At 41.1% G+C, this 22,016-nt stretch overlaps 1 protein-coding gene across 2 annotated transcripts in view; it reads left to right on the top strand.

Annotated features, from left to right (window-relative positions):
- The window catches only part of ACE2 (angiotensin converting enzyme 2), a 46,191-nt gene that overhangs the window by 18,323 nt on the left and 5,852 nt on the right, over positions 1-22,016 (top strand). Inside the window, exons 7-15 of one of the 2 annotated variants that reach the window (XM_060087122.1) lie at positions 1,387-1,484; positions 4,618-4,787; positions 7,387-7,613; positions 10,127-10,271; positions 12,649-12,747; positions 16,740-16,862; positions 17,274-17,446; positions 18,655-18,713; positions 21,776-21,876. In XM_060087122.1, the coding sequence (XP_059943105.1) occupies positions 1,387-1,484; positions 4,618-4,787; positions 7,387-7,613; positions 10,127-10,271; positions 12,649-12,747; positions 16,740-16,862; positions 17,274-17,446; positions 18,655-18,713; positions 21,776-21,876 (1,195 nt within the window). The remainder of the gene's footprint in view (positions 1-1,386; positions 1,485-4,617; positions 4,788-7,386; positions 7,614-10,126; positions 10,272-12,648; positions 12,748-16,739; positions 16,863-17,273; positions 17,447-18,654; positions 18,714-21,775; positions 21,877-22,016) is intronic. The other variant, XM_060087124.1, reaches the window with a different exon arrangement.

Genomic DNA, 22,016 nt, shown 5'->3' on the forward strand with positions numbered 1-22,016 from the left:
CAGAACTGAACAGTTACTCCAGATGAAGTTTGACGAACATGGAGTAAAAATGGTGCTATAGTTTCCTTTGTTCTAGACACTGTAATTCTACTCACTTACCCTACAGTCACATTTGTGTTTTGGAAGCCACATCATACTGTTTGTTGGGTCCCTTTTGGTCTTTTACATGTGGGATATGTTTCAGCCTGATGTCACATATCACATATTTCTATAATAGATAGATGTTTCTTTAAAATTGAAGCATAGGACTTTACATTGATCTCTACTGAATTTTATCTTTTTTTTTTTTTTTTTCCGGTACTCGGGCCTCTCACTGCTGTGGCCCCTCCCATTGCAGAGCACAGGCTCCGAATGCGCAGGCTCAGCAGCCATGGCTCATGGGCCCAGCCGCTCCGCGGCATGTGGGATCCTCCCGGACCGGGGCACGAACCCACGTCCCCTGCATTGGCAGGCGGACTCCCAACCACTGCGCCACCAGGGAAGCCCTGAATTTTATCTTTTAAAACATGAGTTCATTGACATATTCTTTATGTAGTTATTTTTCCCCATTCCTTTGGTGCCAGGATTCTGGTCCTATTATGAGATTGATTTTTTTCTAGATCCATTTTTTTCCTTTTAGGGTTTCTGGCCTTGGAATTCAATTTAACATTTGTTTGAGATGTTTGAAAAATCACCCAGTTAAGTGGATTCCTATAGTATAGTAATAAAAGTGGAACTTAGTTACTGGTTAGTTAGCAGAGATTCCTGAATGATGATCCTATATGATCTCTCTCTTTTTTTTCTTTACCATTATGGTTTATCACAGGATACTGAATATAGTTCCCTGTGCTATACAGTAGGACCTTGTTGTTTATCCATTCTATATATAATAGTTTGTATTTGCTAACCCCAAAATCCCAATCCATCCCTGCCTCCCCCTCCATCCCCCTTGGCAACCACAAGTCTGTCTATATGATCTCTCTTGAATCCAATATCATAGATTACTAAGTCTAATTTGTAGTATTTTGTCCCATGGATGAGGGACTATATAAATCTATTTCTAATCTATAGTAGCTATGATGTCCCATATATTTAATACATTGTGCCTTTGAATTGTAATTTGAAATGTGAGAAACAGGGATGATTCCCTAACAAGCTTTGCCTAGCCACATCATCTCCTGCCGTTTTAACCTTTTAGAGGTGGTAAAAAAAAAAAAAAAGAAGGGAATGTTGAAAATATAAAATAAGGGAAGAGGAAAAGAGGTAGTGAAAAAAAAGCACAGAAACTAGATTAAATCTAGAATACTCTGTGTCCTGTTTACCAATCCCACCTCATGCACTATGTAAAATCAGGTCTATACTTCTGTTGTCTTTGTCACGTATTAACGAAATCTTTTTTTTAAATAGGTGATATGTGGGGGAGATTTTGGACAAATCTGTACCCTTTGACAGTCCCCTTTGGAGAGAAACTGAGCATAGATGTTACCAAAGAAATGCAGAACCAGGTAGGAAGAAGACACCTTGAAAACCAAATCTAAATCCTCAACCTCATTTCTTTTTATGCCATCCTTCTCTTCTTGTCTTATGAAAACATGTAAATGAGAAAGTTTTCAAGCTAATTTAAATTTATTTCTTATGTAGCTGTCTTTTCATGGAAAAGTAGTTTACAATGTCAGTGACATAAAGTACCTTGAATAAGTATGGTATTGATCTTGCTGATAGATATTAAAAGTAGAGATGACCTGAGTTTTCCATTAAGCAATAAGATGTGGAATTATCAACTGGTTGCCATAACTCTTTCTAAAGTTAGTCATTGCGATGGACCTAGAGTCTGTCTTACAGAGTGAAGTAAGTCAGAAAGAGAAAAGCAAACACGGTAAGCTAACACATATATATGGAATCTAAAAAAAAAAAAAATTGGTTCTGAGGAACCTAGGGGCAGGACAGGAATAAAGATGCAAACGTAGAGAATGTACTTGAGGACACGGAGAAGGGGAAGCTGGGACGAAGTGAGAGAGTGGCATAGACATATATACACTACCAAATGTAAAATAGGTAGCTAGTAGGAAGCAGCTGCATAGCACAGGGAGATCAGCTCGGTGCTTTGTGACCACCTAGAGGGGTGGGATAAGGAGGTGGGAGGGAGGGAGTTGCAAGAGGGAGGGGAAATGGGGATATATGTATATGTATAGCTGATTCACTTTGTTATACAGCAGAAACTAATTCAACATTGTAAAGCAATTATACTTCAGTAAAGATGTTAAAAAAAAATAAAGTTAGTCATTGCTAAGTAGTCAATAATCCCTGTGAATAGTAAAAAAGGATATCATTTGAAGATTTTTGCATATTAAAAATCATTATTGTTAAAAATATTACAAGAGTCTAAAATAGTTTTTAAATAACCTTTTTTTTACCATCTTGGTATAATTGTTTAAATTCTCTATGTTCCCTTCCATTGATTAAATAATATTATAGTTATAATTGTATATTTTTCTTTATTCAGCTAATAGCCTACATTTCTGGGTAGGATCCATAATCATACATCTATTGGCTGTGTAAAATTTCTTCAGATGTTTGCACCATGGTTTGCTATTTATGCACTGCTTGTTAACAGTTTTAAATCTGTAAGCAGCAATGCAATGAACATCTTCACCTACGTAACATACTCCTGGGAAAAGTCCATAGCAGAATGAAAACGTGAAGCTGCAAGGGCCCCTAAACTCCTGCAGCTGTTGTAGCCCCACTTTGCAGTTGAGCAGCAGCAGAGGCCCATCTTTATGTAGCTCCATATCCTATCTACGGTGTTTTCACACCCACCATCTCTCCTAATGTTATGTTTATGACAAACCTACGGGACTGCCAGGACAGGTATTGTGATAGTTCCATGTTGTAGGTGAGGAAACTGAGGCTTGGGTAAATGATTTGTTCAAAGTCACAAAAACAGTCAGTGACAACTAAGGTTGGAACTGAGAACTCCTAATATTTCCAGCCTGGTTTTCTATCCATTCATTCTTCATTCAGCAGATGTTAGCTGTGCTTGCCAGTCTACACTGTTGTAGTATATGTTCATTCTCCTTAAGAATGCCATACTCACCAATAGCAATATTGACTGACATTAAGCCTTTAAAGGTCAAAGAAAATATCCATAGTGTCTGTTATATCCAGTTGCATATCCCCAAGGCTGACATAGGAGAAAAAACAAACTTGACTGGCCTTAAAGATGAAAGGAAGTTTTCTGTGTCACTAAAAAGTGATTCATTAAATATCTGCCAATTATACAAACTTAGTTTGACTGATATGGGCCTTATCTCCAAAGAAGTCTTGGTCAGCTCCAGAGACACTGGCTCCCAGAAGAGTTTGCTGAATCGCAGACACCTTCTGCTGCCCCTCTCCAGTTCCAGAACATTCTGAAAGTTTAGCTTCCCATACAGACTATGAAGCCAAGGCCCCCCCTACCCATTGGCTGCTGGGTCACATGTTGGCCTTTTTGGTTCCAAAATCATGCAACTTCATGTCTGCTTTATTGTTTGTGTCTTCTAATGAGCCTAATGTCAGGGCCTTGCCCGTTGAGGGAGATCAATCAAGGGTCGTTGTCTTGAGTTGAACAGTTTTTAGCAAAGAGAAGGTCATTATTGTTTGTGTTTATACTTGGAACATAAAGAATAAAGACAAAAAACTTCACACATAATCTCACCCCATCTACTGTTAACATTTTAATGTATTTCTTCATTAAGATTATACCATAGGGCTTCCCTGGTGGCGCAGTGGTTGAGAGTCCGCCTGCCGATGCAGGGGACATGGGTTCGTGCCCCAGTCCGGGAGGATCCCACATGCCGCGGAGCGGCTGGGCCCGTGAGCCATGGCTGCTGAGCCTGTGCGTCCGGAGCCTGTGCTCCGCAACGGGAGAGGCCACAACAGTGAGAGGCCCACATACCGCAAAAAAAAAAAAAAAAAAAAAAAGATTATACCATATAAGTGGTTTATATATTTTACTTTTCACTATTAAATTATTAAAAATATCAATAAAAATTCTTTATAAATCTAATTTATTTAGATTTTCCATTCCACAAAGGCATCATTATTTATTTAACCATTCTGGTGGTTGTTTCCACTTTTCCCTCTATTAAAAATCATTTTAGGGCTTCCCTGGTGGCGCAGTGGTTGAGAGTCCGCCTGCCGATGCAGGGGACACGGGTTCGAGCCCCTGTCTGGGAAGATCCCACATGCCGCGGAGCGGCTGAGCCCGTGAGCCATGGCCGCTGGGCTTGCGCATCCAGGGCCTGTGCTCTGCAACGGGAGAGGCCACAACAGTGAGAGGCCCGCGTACCGCAAAAAAAAAACAACAAAAAAATCATTTTACACGTTGTACACCTTAAATTTACACAATATATCAAATTATTTCAATTGAAAAATAATAATAATCATTTTAAACATAATTCTTCGACCTAATTTCTGAGAATTTCCTAGGTTAGTTCCCTGGAGACAGGATTACTGAGACAAAGAGTATAAACGCTGTGAAAGCTGTCCATACATGTTGCCAAATTGCCTTCCAGGACAGTTATGCCTTTGTACATATCCAACAGAAAGAATGCCGTGATTTTAATGCTAGAATTAAATGCTGGGTTTTTTTTTTTCCAGTCCTGGGATGCGAAGAGGATATTCAAGGAAGCTGAGAAGTTCTTTGTGTCTATTGGCCTTCCTAGTATGACTCAAGAATTCTGGGAAAACTCCATGCTAACTGAGCCAGGCGATGGCCGGAAAGTGGTCTGCCACCCCACAGCATGGGACCTGGGGAAGGGTGACTTCAGGTAGTGAGGCTGATGTTTACACAGCTGATACTAAAATGGGAGACAATGGAGGGATGAGGGTGAATTTGGATTCCTTCTCTGCTTCTCTGAGCACAGAAGAGATGAATGAATTTTCCTTGAACGAGGGCTGGGAGTCCATGAGAGCACATCTGGGCTTTCCAAGGAAAAGGGGATTGTCAGCTGGCCCTAACTTGAACCTTTAGACAGTTTGCCTCATCTGAGATGATATGCACCCATTAGAGTTGCATGGTCATGGGTATGGTGGTGCCCCCATTAGGAAAGGGTTGGTGCAAGATTTATGGAAGATGAATATGTGAGACAGGCATTGATCCCCACCTCCGTTTCCCTCTTCTGAGTGAGCTAGGACAGGTGAATAGATAAGCTGGTATGTGTCATTAAGAGAAACACAGAGAACACTCCATGGGAATTGGAAGATGAGTGACCACACCTGGAATAGGGGTTTGGCTCAGACAGGGCTTTTCAGGTGGCATTTGAGTTGGGCTTGGAAGACAAGAAGCGTTTGGACAGACAGAGCTGGGAGGGACACCGGGCTGGGAGAATAGCAGGATCAGATGCAGAGAGGCAGGACCAGTGTTGTGTACTGGAGTCAGCAGGTTAGGCTAGAATAAAGGGCGTGTGAAGGAGGGTCTGTGTGAAATGGCAGAATGAGCACAGGCTTTCTAATCCCAGCTGTGTCACTTAGTGACTAGGCAACCTTGGGCAAGGTATTTAACCTTCTTGGGTTTCAGTTTCTTTATCTATAAAGTGGAATCATAATTCCCAGTTTGCAGGTTTGTGAGTGTCTTAGGTTGGGTTCCCTGGCTTGAGATGGAGATTCTTGTACACGTGTTTCACTGAGGGAGAGCTTGCAGGCAAAGGGGAGTGAGGGAAGCAGGATGGGGCAGGGGAAAGAGTTAAGTAAGGATGTGGTCTCTGCTAGAGACTTGGCCTCAGCCTGATCCCACGGGGCTCTCTGGAGCATGATTTGTACCACAGAGTTGGTCACATCTTGAGACAAGAGGACTGGCCTTTTGTACCCCATATTACTCAGTCATTGGCTGTGGACTGCCCCAGAGTACGGGGCCACATAACCTCCTGGTTGAGGTACCTCCCATTTAGCCAAAAACATTAAAGAAGGAAGCAGCTGTTGGCCAACAGCCAGGACTCAGACAACTGGGAGACGGGTGGATCTTTCTGGTAAAGCAGATCTAGGCAGGGCCCCAGCCGCATGCGCTAGAGTAGGGGTTGTCAATCCTTTCCTATAAAGGGTCAGATAGTAAATAGTTTCTTTAGGCTTTGCAGGTCTCTGTTGCAACTACTCATCTGTGCCCTTTGTGGCATGAAAGCAGCCATAGATAATACAGAAACAAATGGTTAGGGCTGTGTCCCAGTAAAGCCTGATCTATCACAACAGGTGGCCAGCTGCAGGCCATAGCTCACCGACTCCAGTACTAGGGTGAAGTTGAAAACTGAGTAAGTGTATGTAAGCTTCCTAGCACAGGATCTTACACACAGTAGATATTAACTATATAATAGCTATTCTTATAATTGTGCCAAAAGAGTATAGAGAAAAACCAAGTTAGAGAAGGAGGTCATATTGGGGTGTATAAAGGAGGTTGAGTTTATTCCTGAGCAGCGGGAGTCCTTAAAGGGTATTTATCAGGGGGATGACGTGGTGCTCAGAGTGGTGGGAAGACTGCTGAACCTACTGAATTATGAGCCCGACACTCATCTGCATGAAATTGCTCTTGCCAAGTTGAAAAGGACCAGCACCTAATTGCCAAATGCCATCCTTATACCATTGGGCCACAACAGCATGGGGCTGCGTTGAGGAGTTGTCTTTGAAGTGCTGTTGTTCACTGGTGTCTGCATCGTCATTCCTTCTGGACTTCTTTGACTTCTCTCTCTGTCTCCTTTTACTCTCTCCACCCTGTACATCCTGGGACCTCCTGGGGCTTTGTCCTTGGCCCTCTTTTCTTGCCATCCTACACAGCTTCATGGGCCATCCCATCCACTCCCTGACTTACATGCTAATGATCCCCAAATATCAATTTCTAGTCCTTTCTCCTACGACTACTATGTCGTGGCTGTACCAAACTGCTGGCTATGTCCTGAATGCCACATTCTTTCCTCAAGCCATTGTCATTGAGCACCTCTAGGAATGTCAGTCTCTTGTCCCTCCCTGCCATTTGCCTGGCAACCCCCTGCAAGTTGATCAAGGTCCAGCTTGCTCATTGCATCCTGAGTTATGCCCTTCCTGGGGCTTCCAGAAGACTATGCCTCCATTTACGCATTGTTGTGCCCAAGGCCATGTCTACTGATCACTTGTAGAGTACTTGCCTCAGAGTTTTTGTAGTAGACGACTCTGTTTATCTTCCTTTCTGTTAGTCTGTGATCAGGGGGACAAGATTCAGCCCTGCCCATCACTTTATATTGAACACCTAGTGCAGTTTCTAGGACGTACAAGATAGGTCCTCAAGAATCATTGGTGAATAAATCTTGGAAAGGTGATCCATGCATGGAAACCCCATATAACTCTATTGTGATGATTAAATGAAATTCAATGAGATTCATTTTAATCTTGCCCATTTTTGTTCAGGATCAAAATGTGCACAAAGGTGACGATGGATGACTTCCTGACAGCCCATCATGAGATGGGGCACATCCAGTATGACATGGCGTATGCCACACAGCCCTACCTGCTCAGAAATGGAGCTAATGAAGGTTTCCATGAAGCTGTTGGGGAAATCATGTCACTTTCTGCAGCTACACCTCACTATTTGAAAGCCCTTGGTCTTCTGCCACCTGATTTTTATGAAGACAGTGGTATGGACATTTTTTCATGGCCTGTTTTGGGTATTCTTTAGTCTGACATGGGCAAAGATATTTATTGTCATGCATAGGATATATTTAATTTTTGCCATGTAAAATATGTTATTTATGGGTAACTGGAAATTGCTACTGGTTAAAAAAATTTTTTTAATATATAGTATAATATGCCAGCTTCTGGTTTTGTATCTTTGAAAAGGGCATAAGAGAGGTAACTAAGTGAATGGTCTTGGGACTCTAAGAACCATCTAACAGAAGCTTTTTAAAAAGATGCTAAAACAGGCCCACAGAACTGAAATGGCTTATCCAAGGTTACCCAGCTAATTAGTGTCAGAGTTCTGACTGAATCCCCTGGTTCTAGGTAAAAACCAAAACAGTGGAGCTGGAACAGATTCTAAAAACCATTTTGCAGAGGAAGCAAACTGAAGACATGAGAGGGAAAATAATTAACCCAAGGTCAAGAAGCAACATGGCAGAACCGGAACCAGAGCCCTAATCTATAACTTTTCCCATAATATTATGCAAAGAAAAGTGTAACTTGAAATTTGGGAGTTCTTAAGGAACAGGTGGTGGAATATCAAGATTGGAGGAGACTGAAACGTTTTGTTCATGTGGCTGAAGCATGAATTTGCCCCGTAACATCCCCTCAGATTCAGGCCATCCTTCAGCATCTTTGCCCGAGGCAGCCTGTGTCTTTGGATGCGTTGGACTTGATGGAACACAACAAATATTCACGAGATCCAGATTTTTCTGTGAGGATTCTTTCTTGTAAAAGGAGGACACTTAGAGCCAAATATGTTCTTCTTTCCTATGTATTTCTCTCCCCTCATTTTAGCAGTTTGGGACATAAACATCAGCTCTGCCTACTGGTACATTTAGTCGATGAGGTCAAGGTTATGAGCTCCGTCCTTGTGTGGACAATTCACTTTGCCTTGACTTCTGGCTCCAGACCTTGATGATCTCACAAGGACCTGGGAGTAGGTCAGTGTAAAGCCATCATCATGTCTGAAAAAGTTACTGTGAGCACAGACCCATTGGGTAATAGACAAGTAGCAGCATCCTCCCATGAAGGGAGCAACAGAGGAAAGGGGGTTCACAGTAACCACACCTGTTTCCTAATTTTAAAGTATCATTCTCAAGTCAATTAACAGACCATTATTAGTTTTATCATTTTTTAATATTCCTTGACAACAGGCAAAGATGGTTGAATCACTAACACAGTACTAGGCATGGTTAAACCACTGATTTGAAAAACTCCTGCTTCTTTCCTTGGCTCTGGCCCTGATCTGTGAATGATGCTAAACAAAATAAGGTCCTTCATTCCTTCTCTCTCTCTCTCTCTCTCTCCTTCTCCCTCTCTTCCTTTCTTCTTCCAAAAATATGTATTGAGCACTTACTATGTGTAAAGCATTTTAAAAGACATTAAATTACTTTGGCGTGCCAAGTAGATAATATCCCTCTGCTTACATTCCAGTGAGCTTCATTTACGCACTAGATATGAGCTCCACTGCCTTTTTACATCACTAATAAAGGATAAACGAAATAACATAATTTGTTAAAGCATTTTAAACTCAGGTAAGGAAGATGTCAGTAAATTTAAAGTACATTGTACTTCTGATTATCCAGTGGATGTTTTCCTCTAGGGAGGCTCGTTTTTGTTGTTTTTTCCCCTCCCTGGTTTACTGGCTTTTGGCCACATCTGTTTAATATTTGTTTATTTAGCAAAGACTCACAGAGGACATCATGTAGCAGACACCAGGCTAGGTATACAGTCTTGAATGAGAATTGACAGTCACTGCCTTCATGGAGCTTACAACAATAAACAGTGTGGGGCTTCCCTGGTGGCACAGTGGTTGGGAATCCGCCTGCCAGTGCAGGGGACACGGGTTCGAGCCCTGGTCCGGGAGGGTCCCACATGCCGCAGAGCAACGAAGCCCATGTGCCACAACTACTGAGCCTGCACTCTAGAGCCCATGAGCCACAACTACTGGAGCCTGTGAGCCACAACTACTGAAGCCTGTGAGCCTAGAGCCCATGCTCTGCGGCAAAGAGAAGCCACCGCAATGAGAAGCCTGCGCACCGCAACTAGAGAAAGCCCGCATGCAGGAAAGAAGAGCCAACGCAGCCAAAAATAAATAAATTAAATAAATAAATTAAAAAAAAACAAAAACGATAAACAGTATGACTAGGAAAGTAGATAAAATATCCCTAATTAGCTCTGATAAGAAGTACTTAAGGAAGGCAACTGAAGCTAATAAAGAAAAAGGATTAGGGGTTCCTTGTGGATTTATTTAACCTGATCTATCCAAGGCTTCACCCTACTCCAAATCCCTCAGCTGAGAAAACGAATATATACATATTATTATGTCCACTGTCAATATTTCTCATGTGATCATCCTTATAGTAAGTATATCTTGAGGAGTAATATCTTGAGATTAGGAAATTATCTAATACAAAACATCCACTGTCACCCTCATCTTAATATTTATCCTTTCCCATTTTATTTTCAGTAACAGAAATAAACTTCCTGCTCAAACAAGCACTTACAATTGTTGGAACTCTACCATTTACTTACATGTTAGAAAAGTGGAGGTGGATGGTCTTCAAGGGTGAAATACCCAAAGAGCAGTGGATGCAGAAGTGGTGGGAGATGAAGTAAGTCAATGAATATGCAATCAGTAAAACATTTCCTCATGAATTTGCTGTTTATTTAAAAGCATTTGGTTGGCCTGTGTACACACACTCACATACACACACAGACATCATATACTTAGTACCAGTATCTGTATTTTATTGCCTGAGGGCTTCCTCTGGTCACTAGAACCCTCCTATGGAGAAAAGACTGAGGAAGTATGTGTGAAGCGAATTGGTGGATAAGTACTTCAGCTCCCTCACCCTCAGCGGGGAGAATTCTGGGGTGAGTGTTCTACGTGGGATCCTAGAGTTCCTCAGTGGGAATAGGCTCCGGTTACCCACTGTGGTGACTTGCTTGATAACACACCTTTTGGGGGCTGCTTTCCTTTTCCTGTCTCACTTCCTCACTCCTTTGCCTGTGTTTCCTGGGATCACGTCCCAGGACCTGGTCTCAGGGTCTGTTTGGGTGAGAACCCACCTAAGACAAGTAGCACTGGAGTTCTTAGAGAATTCTTCCTAGTCAGAATAACTGGGATTTCAGTGGCTAAATCTTGAAATCTAGTGATGTGGGGCTAAATATGTGAAAACGAGAGACAAGTGTATTCAGGCTAGGGAAATGCCATCACATACCCCGCCCCCCCACACACACACACCCACATTAACTGCCTCCTTTCGATTTTTTAAGTCTCCATTTGGGAGCTTCCTCAGATAATGTTTCCTTGGCTCTGCCCCGCCCCCCAGCAGGGTCAAGTGACATAACTTCTCATGCTCTATCTTAAGTATTGAGGCACCCATTAAACTGTGATATTATTTCCGAAGTGATCAACTTATTCATTTTTATTTTTGCTTTTGTCCATTCTTTGAAACAAAAATATTTACCCCACATTTTAGGTAAAGCACTGGGGAATCCGATGCTGATCATTTCTGATGTTCTCCTCGACTTCAAAGAACGTGTAGTCTATGGAGGAATGCAGGAAATGAAACCACTGCAACGTGTTGGGTTGTGATGGGAGAATGTGGGCATCCGTGAGCATCCAAGGGGGGATCCAAAACCCTGGCTGATAGGTCAGATGAGGAGAGGCATCCAAAATGAGCTTTGAGAAAGATGTGGGATTTAACCAGGGGTATGTAGAGGGGAAGGGAGAGAATTCCAAGCTAGCGAGAGCCTGCTGCATGTGGGCAACGGAGGGCGATTCCTTTCAATAGTTTCAGTGCTACTTCATTCATCAGCGTATCCCAAGTGCCTTGCACAGTGCCTGGCACGTGCAAGTATGAAATAAATGATGAAAGTATTACAGAAGAAGATGGAAGGAAGTTAGGAAAGAAGGAATGAATGAACGAACGAATGAAGGAAGGAAAAAAAGAAAGCTTCTCGCCATCTATTAGTCAGACTCCTGTCAATTATTTTTCTTTAATTTTCCTCTCGGTGGTGAAGATCTACCATTATAACATTCAGCCCCATATCCGTAAGTTGAAGTCAGTGCCGCTCTTCTGCCAAGATTCTCTCTGGTGACATAAACCCTCCTTGGGAGGGAGGAGGCAGCATCTGTAGTAGCTGTCGCTAGCATTTGAGTCTTACTGAAATTATGTCTGTCGTGATCCCACAGTCAGAAAGGATGGATGTATTCACTTTAAACAATGCCAAATACATGGTTTTCTTACCTTTTGTTTCTGATCGAATTAATTTTTGATGGCTTTTAGTTTATTTCCTAAGGTACATGGAAGCAGACCCTTAAAATGATTCAGTAATGCATTAATTACTCTATGCATTCAGTGAATCCACATGAAGTCTTTTATTAGCATTGGCCATCGTGTCTGGCACTGGAACTGTAAAGATGACCAAAACACAGCCCCGCCCGCTAGGTGCTCGAGTGTCCAGGGCAAGAAGGAGCTGTATGTGAATGATTATAAAACGGAGAGAGAAATGGCAAAGGAGGTAGAGCTGGAGAAGGCCAAGGGAGCTGGAGGGCTCACTGTGCTGGCAGGTGGTTGGGATCAGGGGCAGGCCTCACCGAGGAGGGGACATTTGAGCTAGCCTTGAAGAATCAGTGAGATTTCAATTTTAGAAAATTCCGCCTACCAGGAACCCATAAAATGTAGTGCCAGAGAGGAATTATTAGGACTTTCACTGTATGTTTTTGGCCACACAATGCACTTTATTAAATTAGTATTTTGAAGGTACAGCTATTTTCCAATGCTGTAGACTGGCTGAATTTAAAAAATAAAGAGATGACAACATGACGCACTTTATTCTGTAATTCTTTACACTGTTTCAATTTCACCTGACAACCAATTTCAGTAGAAATGCCATTGGCTGATGACACTGCACTAATGGCACCATCCATACTTTCTCAGGACGAGTGACCCAGAGCTAACGTACCTTCTTTTTTCCCCAAAGGCGAGAGATAGTCGGGGTGGTGGAGCCTCTGCCCCATGATGAAACATACTGTGACCCCGCGTGTCTGTTCCATGTTGCTGAAGATTACTCATTCATCCGGTAAATGACAGTTTTCTTCTGTTTCCCTTCTAAGATTTGTGGACAGAGTGACAACTCTAATTTCTTTTTCTATCTCCATTCACCTCCCCCTTAGATCCTCAAAACAGATGATCAGTTTCAATTCGATTTAACTCAACACGATGTATTGAGTTAAATAAAACTTACATGAGATCTTTTCTCCCACCATCAGGGAATTTATAGTATCCTTGGGAGAAATAAAAATATATTTTTGTTTGTCTTCTTGTTACTGACAGAGTGCAGGGTGATTGTAATAGAGTATTTTTATTTATTTATTTATTTATTTAGAGTGACTAATATGGGGGGTTTTTTTGAATTTTATATTATTTTTTTATACAGCAGCTTCTTATTAGTCTTCCATTTTATGCACATCAATTTTGTTCATCTTCTCAAAGAACCAGCTTTTAGTTTTATTGATCTTTGCTATTGTTTTCTTTGTTTCTATTTCATTTATTTCTGCTCTGATCTTTATGATTTCTTTCCTACTGCTAACTTTGGGGTTTTTTGGTTCTTCTTTCCCTACACCTTTAGGTGTAAGGTTAGGTTGTTTATTTGAGATTTTTCTTGTTTCTTGAGGTAGGCTTGTATAGCTATAAACTTCCTTCTTAGAACTGCTTTTGCTGCATCCCATAGGTTTTGGATCGTTGTGTTTTCACTGTCATTTGTCCCTAGGTATTTTTTGATTTCTTCTTTGATTTCTTCAGTGATCTCTTGGTTATTTAGTAAGGTATTGTTTAGCCTCCATGTGTTTGTGTTTTTTACATTTTTTTCCCTTTAATTCATTTCTAATCCCATAGTGTTGTGGTTGGAAAAGATGTTTGATATGATTTCAATTTTCTTAAATTTACTGAGGCTTGATTTGTGACCCAAGATGTGATCTATCCCGGAGAATGTTCCGTGTGCACTTGACAAGAAACTGTAATCTGCTGTTTTTGGATGGAATGTCCTATAAATATCAATTAAATCTATGTGGTCTATTGTGTCATTTAAAGCTTCTGTTTCCTTATTAGTTTTCTGTTTGGATGATCTGTCCATTGGTGTAAGTGAGGTGTTAAAGTCTCCCACTATTATTGTGTTACTGTCGATTTCCTCTTTTACAGCTGTTAGCAGTTGCCTTATATATTGAGGTGTTCCTATGTTGGGGGCATATATATTTATAATTGTTGTATCTTCTTCTTGGACTGATCCCTTGATCATTATGTAGTGTCCTTCCTTGTGTCTTATAACATTCTTTATTTTAAAGTCTATTTTATCTGATATGAGTATTGCTACTCCAGCTTTCTTTTGATTTCCATTTGCATGGAATATCTTTTTCCATCCCCTCACTTTCAGTCTGAATGTGTCCCTAGGTCTGAAGACAGTCTCTTGTAGACAGCATATATATGGGTCTTGTTTTTGTATCTATTCAGCAAGCCTGTGTCTTTTGGTTGGAGCATTTAATCCATTCATGTTTAAGGTAATTATCGATATGTATGTTCCTATTACCATTTTCTTAATTGTTATGGGTTTGTTTTTGTAGGTCCTTTTCTTCTTTTGTGTTTCCCACTTACAGAAGTTCCTTTACCATTTGTTATAGAGCTGGTTTGATGGTGCTGAATTCTCTTAGCTTTTGCTTGTCTGTAAAGCTTTTGATTTCTCCATCAAATCTGAATGAGATCCTTGCCAAGTAGAGTAATCTTAGTTGTAGGTTCTTCCCTTTCATCACTTTACATATATCATGCCACTCCCTTCTGGCTTGTAGAATTTCTGTTGAGAAATCAGCTGTTAAACTTATGGGAGTTCCCTTGTATGTTATTTGTCATTTTTCCCTTGCTGCTTTTAATAATTTTTGTCTGTCTTTAATTTTTGTCAATTTTGATTACTATTGACTCGGCATGTTTCTCCTTTGGTTTATCCTGCCTGGGACTCCCTGCTCTTCCTGGACTTGCGTGGCTATTTCCTTTCCCATGTTAGGGAAGTTTTCGACTATAATCTCTTCAAATATTTTCTTGGGTCCTTTCTCTCTCTCTTCTCCTTCTGGGACCTCTATAATGCGAATGTTGTTGCGTTTAATGTTGTCCCAGAGGTCTCTTAGGCTGTCTTCATTTCTTTTCATTCTTTTTTCTTTATTCTGTTCCGCAGCACTGAATTCCACCGTTCTGTCTTCCAGGTCACTTATCCGTTCTTCTGCCTCAGTTATTCTGCTATCGATTCCTTCTCGTGCAGTTTTCATTTCAGTTATTGTATTGTTCATCTCTGTTTGTTTGTTCTTTAATTCTTCTAGGTGTTTGTTAAACATTTCTTGCATCTTCTCGATCTTTGCCTCCATTCTTTTTCCGAGGTCCTGGATCATCTTCATTATCATTATTCTGAATTCTTTTTCTGGAAGGTTTCCTATCTCCACTTCATTTAGTTGTTTTTCTGGGGTTTTATCTTGTTCTTTCATCTGGTACATAGCCCTCTGCCTTTTCATCTTGTCTGTCTTTCTGTGAATGTGGTTTTTGTTCCACAGGTTGCAGGATTGTAGTTCTTCTTGCTTCTGCTGTTTGCCCTCTGGTGGATGAGGCTATCTAAGAGGCTTGTGGAAGTTTCCTGATGGGAGGGACTGGTGGTGGGTAGAGCTGGGTGTTGCTCTGGTGGGCAGAGCTCAGTAAAACTTTAATCCGCTTGTCTGGTGATGGGTGGGGCTGGGTTCCCTCCCTGTTGGTGGTTTGGCCTGAGGCAACCCAACCCTGGAGCCTACCCAGGGTCTTTGGTGGGGCTAATGGCGGACACTGGGAGGGCTCACACCGAGGAGTACTTCCCAGAACTTCTGCTGCCAGTGTCCTTGTCCTCACGCTGAGCCACAGCCACCCCCTGCCTCTGCAGGAGACCCTCCAACACTAGCAGCTAGGTCTGGTTCAGTCTCCTGTGGGGTCACTGCTCCTTCCCCTGGGTCCCAATGCATACACTACTTTGTGTGTGCCCTCCAAAAGTGGAGTGTCTGTTTCCTCCAGTCCTGTCGAAATCCCGCTAGCCTTCAAAGTCTGATTCTCTGGGAATTCCCCGTCCCGTTTTCAGACCCCCAGGCTGGGAAGCCTGACGTGTGGCTCAGAACCCTCTCTCCAGTGGGTGGACTTCTGTGGTATAAGTGTTCTCCAGTTTGTGAGTCACCCACGCAGCAGTTATGGGATTTGATTTTACTGTGATTGCACCCCTCCTACCGTCTCACTGTGGCTTCTCCTTTGTCTTTGGATGTGGGGTATCTTTTTTGGTGAGTTCCAGTGTCTTCCTGTCGATGATTGTTCAGCAGTTAGCTGTGATTCCGGTGCTCTTGCAAGAGGGAGTGAGCGCATGTCCTTCTACTCTGCCATCTTGAACCTGCAGGCCGACTAATATCTGTAATAGAGCATTTTTAACTTGAAGTCCCAAAACCTATGTTCTTCCCCTCTTAGCTCCAGATCTTGAATTTGTTGAGTCTCAGTTTCTTTCTTTCTTTTTTATTTACTTATTTAATTGGTTATGCCGGGTCTTAGTTGTGGCATGCGGGATCTTTAGTTGTGGCATGCGAACTCTTAGTTGCGGCATGTGGGATCTAGTTCCCTGACCAGGGATCGAACCTGAGCCCCGTGCGTTGGGAGCACGGACCCTTAGCCACTGGACCACCAGCTAAGCCCCGAGCCTCAGTTTCTTTATTTGTAAAGTGGAAATAATATTGTTGATCTGCCATAGGTATCGATTGGCATCATTTATGTGAAAGGGCTATAAATCTGTAAAACACAATACAAATGTGAGCTAACATTTAACAAACTAATACTGCCTTTTTATCAGCTGATACATGAATGCAAGTATGATGAGTCTGTAGGGTTCATGTTTGGGTCTTTCTGGAGGGAAAAGAGGTTTAACTGGTACTTCTTTGGTTACTAGGGCTTCAACATTTAAATATATGCCCCAGTCTTTGATTCTACCACAGAAACTAAACACAGGACAACTTTTTTTCTTTACCTCTTTTACAGATATTACACAAGGACCATTTATCAATTCCAGTTTCATGAAGCCCTTTGTCAAACAGCTAAACATGAAGGTCCCCTGTACAAATGTGATATCTCAAATTCCACCGAAGCTGGGCAGAGGCTGCTGTAAGAGATGCTTCAAAATACTGAACCTCTCATTCCTATTTAATGTTACTCATTTCCATGCCTAGGTTTGAATTTGATTTCTTTGTTCTAAAAAGAAAATTGGGGGCCTCAAAATGTTCTCATCCACAAATTAAATGTTTGTTTCGTGGTCACACAGGAACCTGGACCATGTGATGGCTGGACAGGCCACCTCCTCTCTCCATGTCATAACTACAGAGCTCTTTTTGTAGTAACTGGAGGGGAACAGAGATTGAAGGATGAATACATCTGTTAACATGGCTTCTTTTCTTATTTGCCAGGAGCAAACTTAGTCAAGCCAAAAAGGAGAAAGCATAGATTATACATGTAAGTAGATGTACATCTAGAATCCCTCAAAAGGCCCTGAACCCACCCTCCCCTTTTTTCATGTAGCCAAATGCTGCGCCTTGGAAAATCAGAACCCTGGACCTCAGCATTGGAAAATATTGTGGGAGTAAAGACTATGGACGTAAAACCACTGCTCAACTACTTTGAGCCGTTGTTGACCTGGCTGAAAGACCAGAACAGGAATTCATTTGTGGGATGGAGCACAGACTGGACTCCATGTGAGTACATCGAGTTGACACATTTGTAATTGCCCACTTTCTGCTTCCCCTAGTCCTCTCTGGCCCCAGTCTCATGGGACTGTGACACAGCTGAATATGTTCTCCCTCTACTTAGCCCCTGTACTATGATGGTAGCTGCCATTTTATCTAGGAGGAAACACATTTGTTGAGCAACTACTATGTACCTGGCACAGTGAAAACTACCTCTCTTTTTCAAGTCTGCTTTACTAGCCCCATATTTAAAATAAAAGAGTCTAACAGTCTCCAACCCACTGTATTTGAATCCTGCTCGTCAAAGACAAATACTTTGAACAATTTTAATGCTATTGCCTCTTCTTTCTGGCAGTTACTTTTTTAAGCAATTTGTTTACATTGTCATTTCCCTGTCGCTCACTTTTAGGCATGCACTTCTGCCTACTCTTCTGCCTCCTTTTCTCATTCTCCCATTTAGGTTTAACATAATTTTTCATAGAGAAATTATCAATATTTGCATCATTATGCTTGCAGAACCAAGTAATATACTATTTTATATCCTTTCTTATGTGGTTTTTTGTTTGTCCTGGAGTTTCTACTGCCTCATTTTTTTTGTATGCCTAATTTGCTATGTACGTCACATTCATCTTTTTCAACTATTCCAACACATCTATTCTTTTCAGTCTCATTTTTTCCTAAAGAACTCCCTCTTAGAGTCCTCCTGTCTCAATGTGGACCACAGTTTTCATCCTGAGTCATCCCTTTGCTGCTGTCCTGCGTTGAATCCACTGCTTCCTGGATGCCATGTCTTCTTTCGGGAATTACCTCTTGTTTTGCTGCAGCACAGCCTCCAAGTGACTTTCTAAGCAAGAGCTCATGGGGTAGGAACATCAACTCTTCCCCAAAGTGTCTTTAACCAGACCTTGAGTTTCATTCCCCTTGTTTTCAGTCCAGTATCTTCTTCCCACCCCCTACTGTACCTGAATCCCAAGCCTCTCCGGGACTCTGTGGGACTTTGGGGGTCTGTGCTGCCTCTGTGTACACATTAGGGCATGGCTTCCTGACCCTTGCAAAAGCACTTACCACTCCTCCATAACTTCTCATTTTCCAAAATTGTGTTTATACCTTAAAAAATTCCTTTACTATCACTTTAGTGGGATCTTGGGAGAGGGAGGAAATAAACACATGGTCGATCTGTCATCTGTAACAACAGTCTGTTATTTCTCTTTAATCAGATTCTGACCAAAGCATCAAAGTGAGGATAAGCCTAAAATCAGCTCTTGGAGAAAAAGCTGTGAGTATTCTACACAGTGCGTCTATGACTTTTCAATGCATTCCCTTAAATAGGGCACAACAAGCCCATTCCAGTGTGGTCTAAAAGATGAGAGGACACATGGTTCTCTTAAAAAGCTCTAGATTCTGCCCTTTGGCTTTTGGGTTGTTTTTTTTTTTAGTAACACATTCATTCCTTATTGGATTGGCTATGCCTCCTCTTTCCTTGTGACTTTGAAGGTGTTATGAAGATCAATGAGAAAACATCCAATCTTAAGTATCAAATACCCACCCTCCCAATTCACTCTAATCACAATTACTTGTATTTGAGGAAGAGGACATGGTTATATTTTGAGAGATTGTTTGTTCTTAGAAGCACTGTAGGCAGTTTTGCGTTGTTTTGTCTTAGTCAATCATCTATATCCTGGAAGCTTGTTTTAATCTTAGACCCCAGGCCTGGACCTGCTTAATCGGAATCTGCATTTTAACAAGCCCCCCAGTGGGTTTGTAGACACAATAAAGACTGGGAAGCTCTGATTTAGAACAGAATTTCTCAAACGTGGCTGCACACTGGAGTCATTTGGGATTTTTGAAAAATATCAGTGCTTGAATCCCACTCCCAGAGATTCTGACTTAATTGCTCTGTGGTGTGGCATCAAGTCATCAAAGCTCCCCAGGTAACTGATTACGGCATGGCTTGAGAACCACTGATGTAGAGATGCATTTTAGGACAACAGAATGTTTTACAGAAAATCAGATTACTTACATCTTCATGTGAATTACTTTAATCAGATATATTCCTTTCTCCTAAACATCTGTCTCAGGTTATCCAGTTTGAAGCAGTAGTGGCCTTGATTGGGAAAGAGGAGAGGAAAGGGTCGCCCCAGGCAGATGAGGATCAAAGGCGTGGGTGGGCTTGTGGCATCCTACAGGCTTTGCAGGATTAGAGGGCAGCCTGGCACTATTGGATAAAACAGTCCAAGGTGCTACAGAAAATTGTTCTTTGCATTGGATAGACCCAAAGATGGCATTTCTACCCCCTTACTTTTCCTGGTAAGTTAAATATTGTCCAAGGTTCCACAGTAGTTGTAGTGTAATTTTCATAGATAAGTAAGACATTTAAACATAAATAACATAGTAGGAGTAAAAAAGGAACATTTAAGAAAGAAATAATAAAAATGGAAGTGCATCACTTCCCAAACTCTAAAAGTTCAAGTTCCTATTTCTTAACGATCATTGAGTGTCTCTGGGATCATTTCTCTTTCTGTCATATTTTTATTAAGTCTTCCTTGGACTAATGAAATTTAGTTATTTTATTTTAATTTAAAGTATCTGGTAGGTCAGGATCCTTTTCAATTATCTTCTTTTTTCTTGACATGTGTCCCCATGTTCTCTTTCTATGCAGTGAGGGATCAGTAGTCTTCAGAGGGGTTGATGGTGTAACATTCTGAGGCCTATTCACTGAGCGAGATGTTGCTTTGATGAGACCAGAACCATACTTTTAGCCAGAATAACTGCCCAGTTCAAGCTATTTCACGGCAAAGTCCACCTGGATCTTTGACACTAATTTGAGAACTTGGCCTTTGCTTTTTTTGAATATAGAAATATATTATATTATTATATATTAGTAATAATATTAATAATATCATTATTACTATTAAAGCAACTTTTTCCAACAGCTGTGTGATATCAAGCTGGGGTCAATGTAGCAATCCTTTGAAATCTTTCTTAAAATTTATTTTTATTTATTTTTAAATTAATTTTTATTGGAGTATAGTTGCTTTACAACGAAATCTCTTTTATAAACAGCTAAAATTTTAGATTTACTTCTGAAAATGTAATTACATTTTTAAAATTGAAGTATAGTTGATTTATAATGTGTTAGTTTCAGGTGGACAGCAAAGTGAATCAGTTATACATATACACATATATTTTTTCCAGATTCTTTTCCCATATAGGTTATTACAAAACATTGAGTATAGCTCCCTGTGCTATACAGTAGGTCCTTGTTGGTTATGTATTTTATATATAGTAGTGTGTGTATGTTAATCCCAATCTCCTAATTTATCCCTCCCCCGCTTCCCCTTTGGTAACCATAAGTTTGTTTTCTACGTCTGTGAGTCTGTTTTTGTTTTGTAGATAAGCTCGTTTGTATCATCCTTTTAGATTCCACATATAAGCGATATCATATGATATTTGTCTTTCTCTGGCTTACTTCACTTAGTATGATAATCTCATAATTGTTTTTCCTGGAAGAGGGAGAGATGCAAACTTCGTGCTATTCATGATCTCTACTGCCATCTACTGGAGGAAAGAGTGAACGCTTTTTTCTCTTTCAACACGGTTTTCCTGGACTATGCAAATACACAAGCCATTGGTTTAGCACTGAAAAACAAATTACCTTGTTTACAAAAAATTTTTTTTCCTTTGAACCTCAAGTTTCTTCTTTTTTTTACACTTACACATATCCAAGAATTTACTATAAAAATAATGAAAACTCAGCATATTTGTCTACAGTATATGGACATTTTAACAAAAACCAATGGCTCACATGACTCCCATCTATAATCCTTCCCTCCGGGTGTTTATTTCAGCTTACATCAAACTAAATTAAAAGGGCCAGTGAACGCCATGGTTCTTAAAGCGTGGCTGCGGGACCAGCAGCATTAGCACCACCTGGGAGCTTGTCAGAGATGCGATTTCTTGGGTCTCCTCCCAGACCTTCTGAATTAGAAACTCTGAGGCTCAGGCCCAGGATTCAGTGGTTTAACAAGCCCTCCAGGTGATGCCGATGCACACTCAAGTTGGAGGTCACTGACTTCACGCAGAGCAAGAATCGTTGGCATATTAGACAATTTAAAAATAACACTTGTGGGGAAATCCATGGCGGTCCAGTGGTTAGGACTGCGCGCTCTCACTGCCAAGGGCGTGGATTCATTCCCTGGTCGGGGAGCTCAGATCCCACAAGATCCCACAAGATCCCACAAGATGCACGGCGCGACCAAAAAAAAAAGCTTTTAGAGTATCAGGTTTTAATGTTCCCCATGATCTCTACTGAGCAGTGTTTTTGTTTGGAATTTGCAGTATGAATGGAATGACAATGAAATGTACTTGTTCCGGTCGTCTGTTGCATACGCCATGAGAGAGTATTTTTCAAAAGTCAGAAACGAGACCATTCCTTTTGGGTGAGTTGATTTGCTGTGCTCTCAATCAGTATTTCCCTTACTCTTGGGTCTAAGAAAATATTATGCTTCAACTTTTATTCAAGTGAAATTAAGAAAAACCTCCTAATAACTTTAAATCTCTTTGATCTCCTGGAATTTGG

The sequence above is a fragment of the Mesoplodon densirostris genome, chromosome X, assembly GCF_025265405.1.
Source record: "Mesoplodon densirostris isolate mMesDen1 chromosome X, mMesDen1 primary haplotype, whole genome shotgun sequence".
NCBI classification, from domain to species: Eukaryota; Metazoa; Chordata; class Mammalia; order Artiodactyla; family Ziphiidae; genus Mesoplodon; species Mesoplodon densirostris.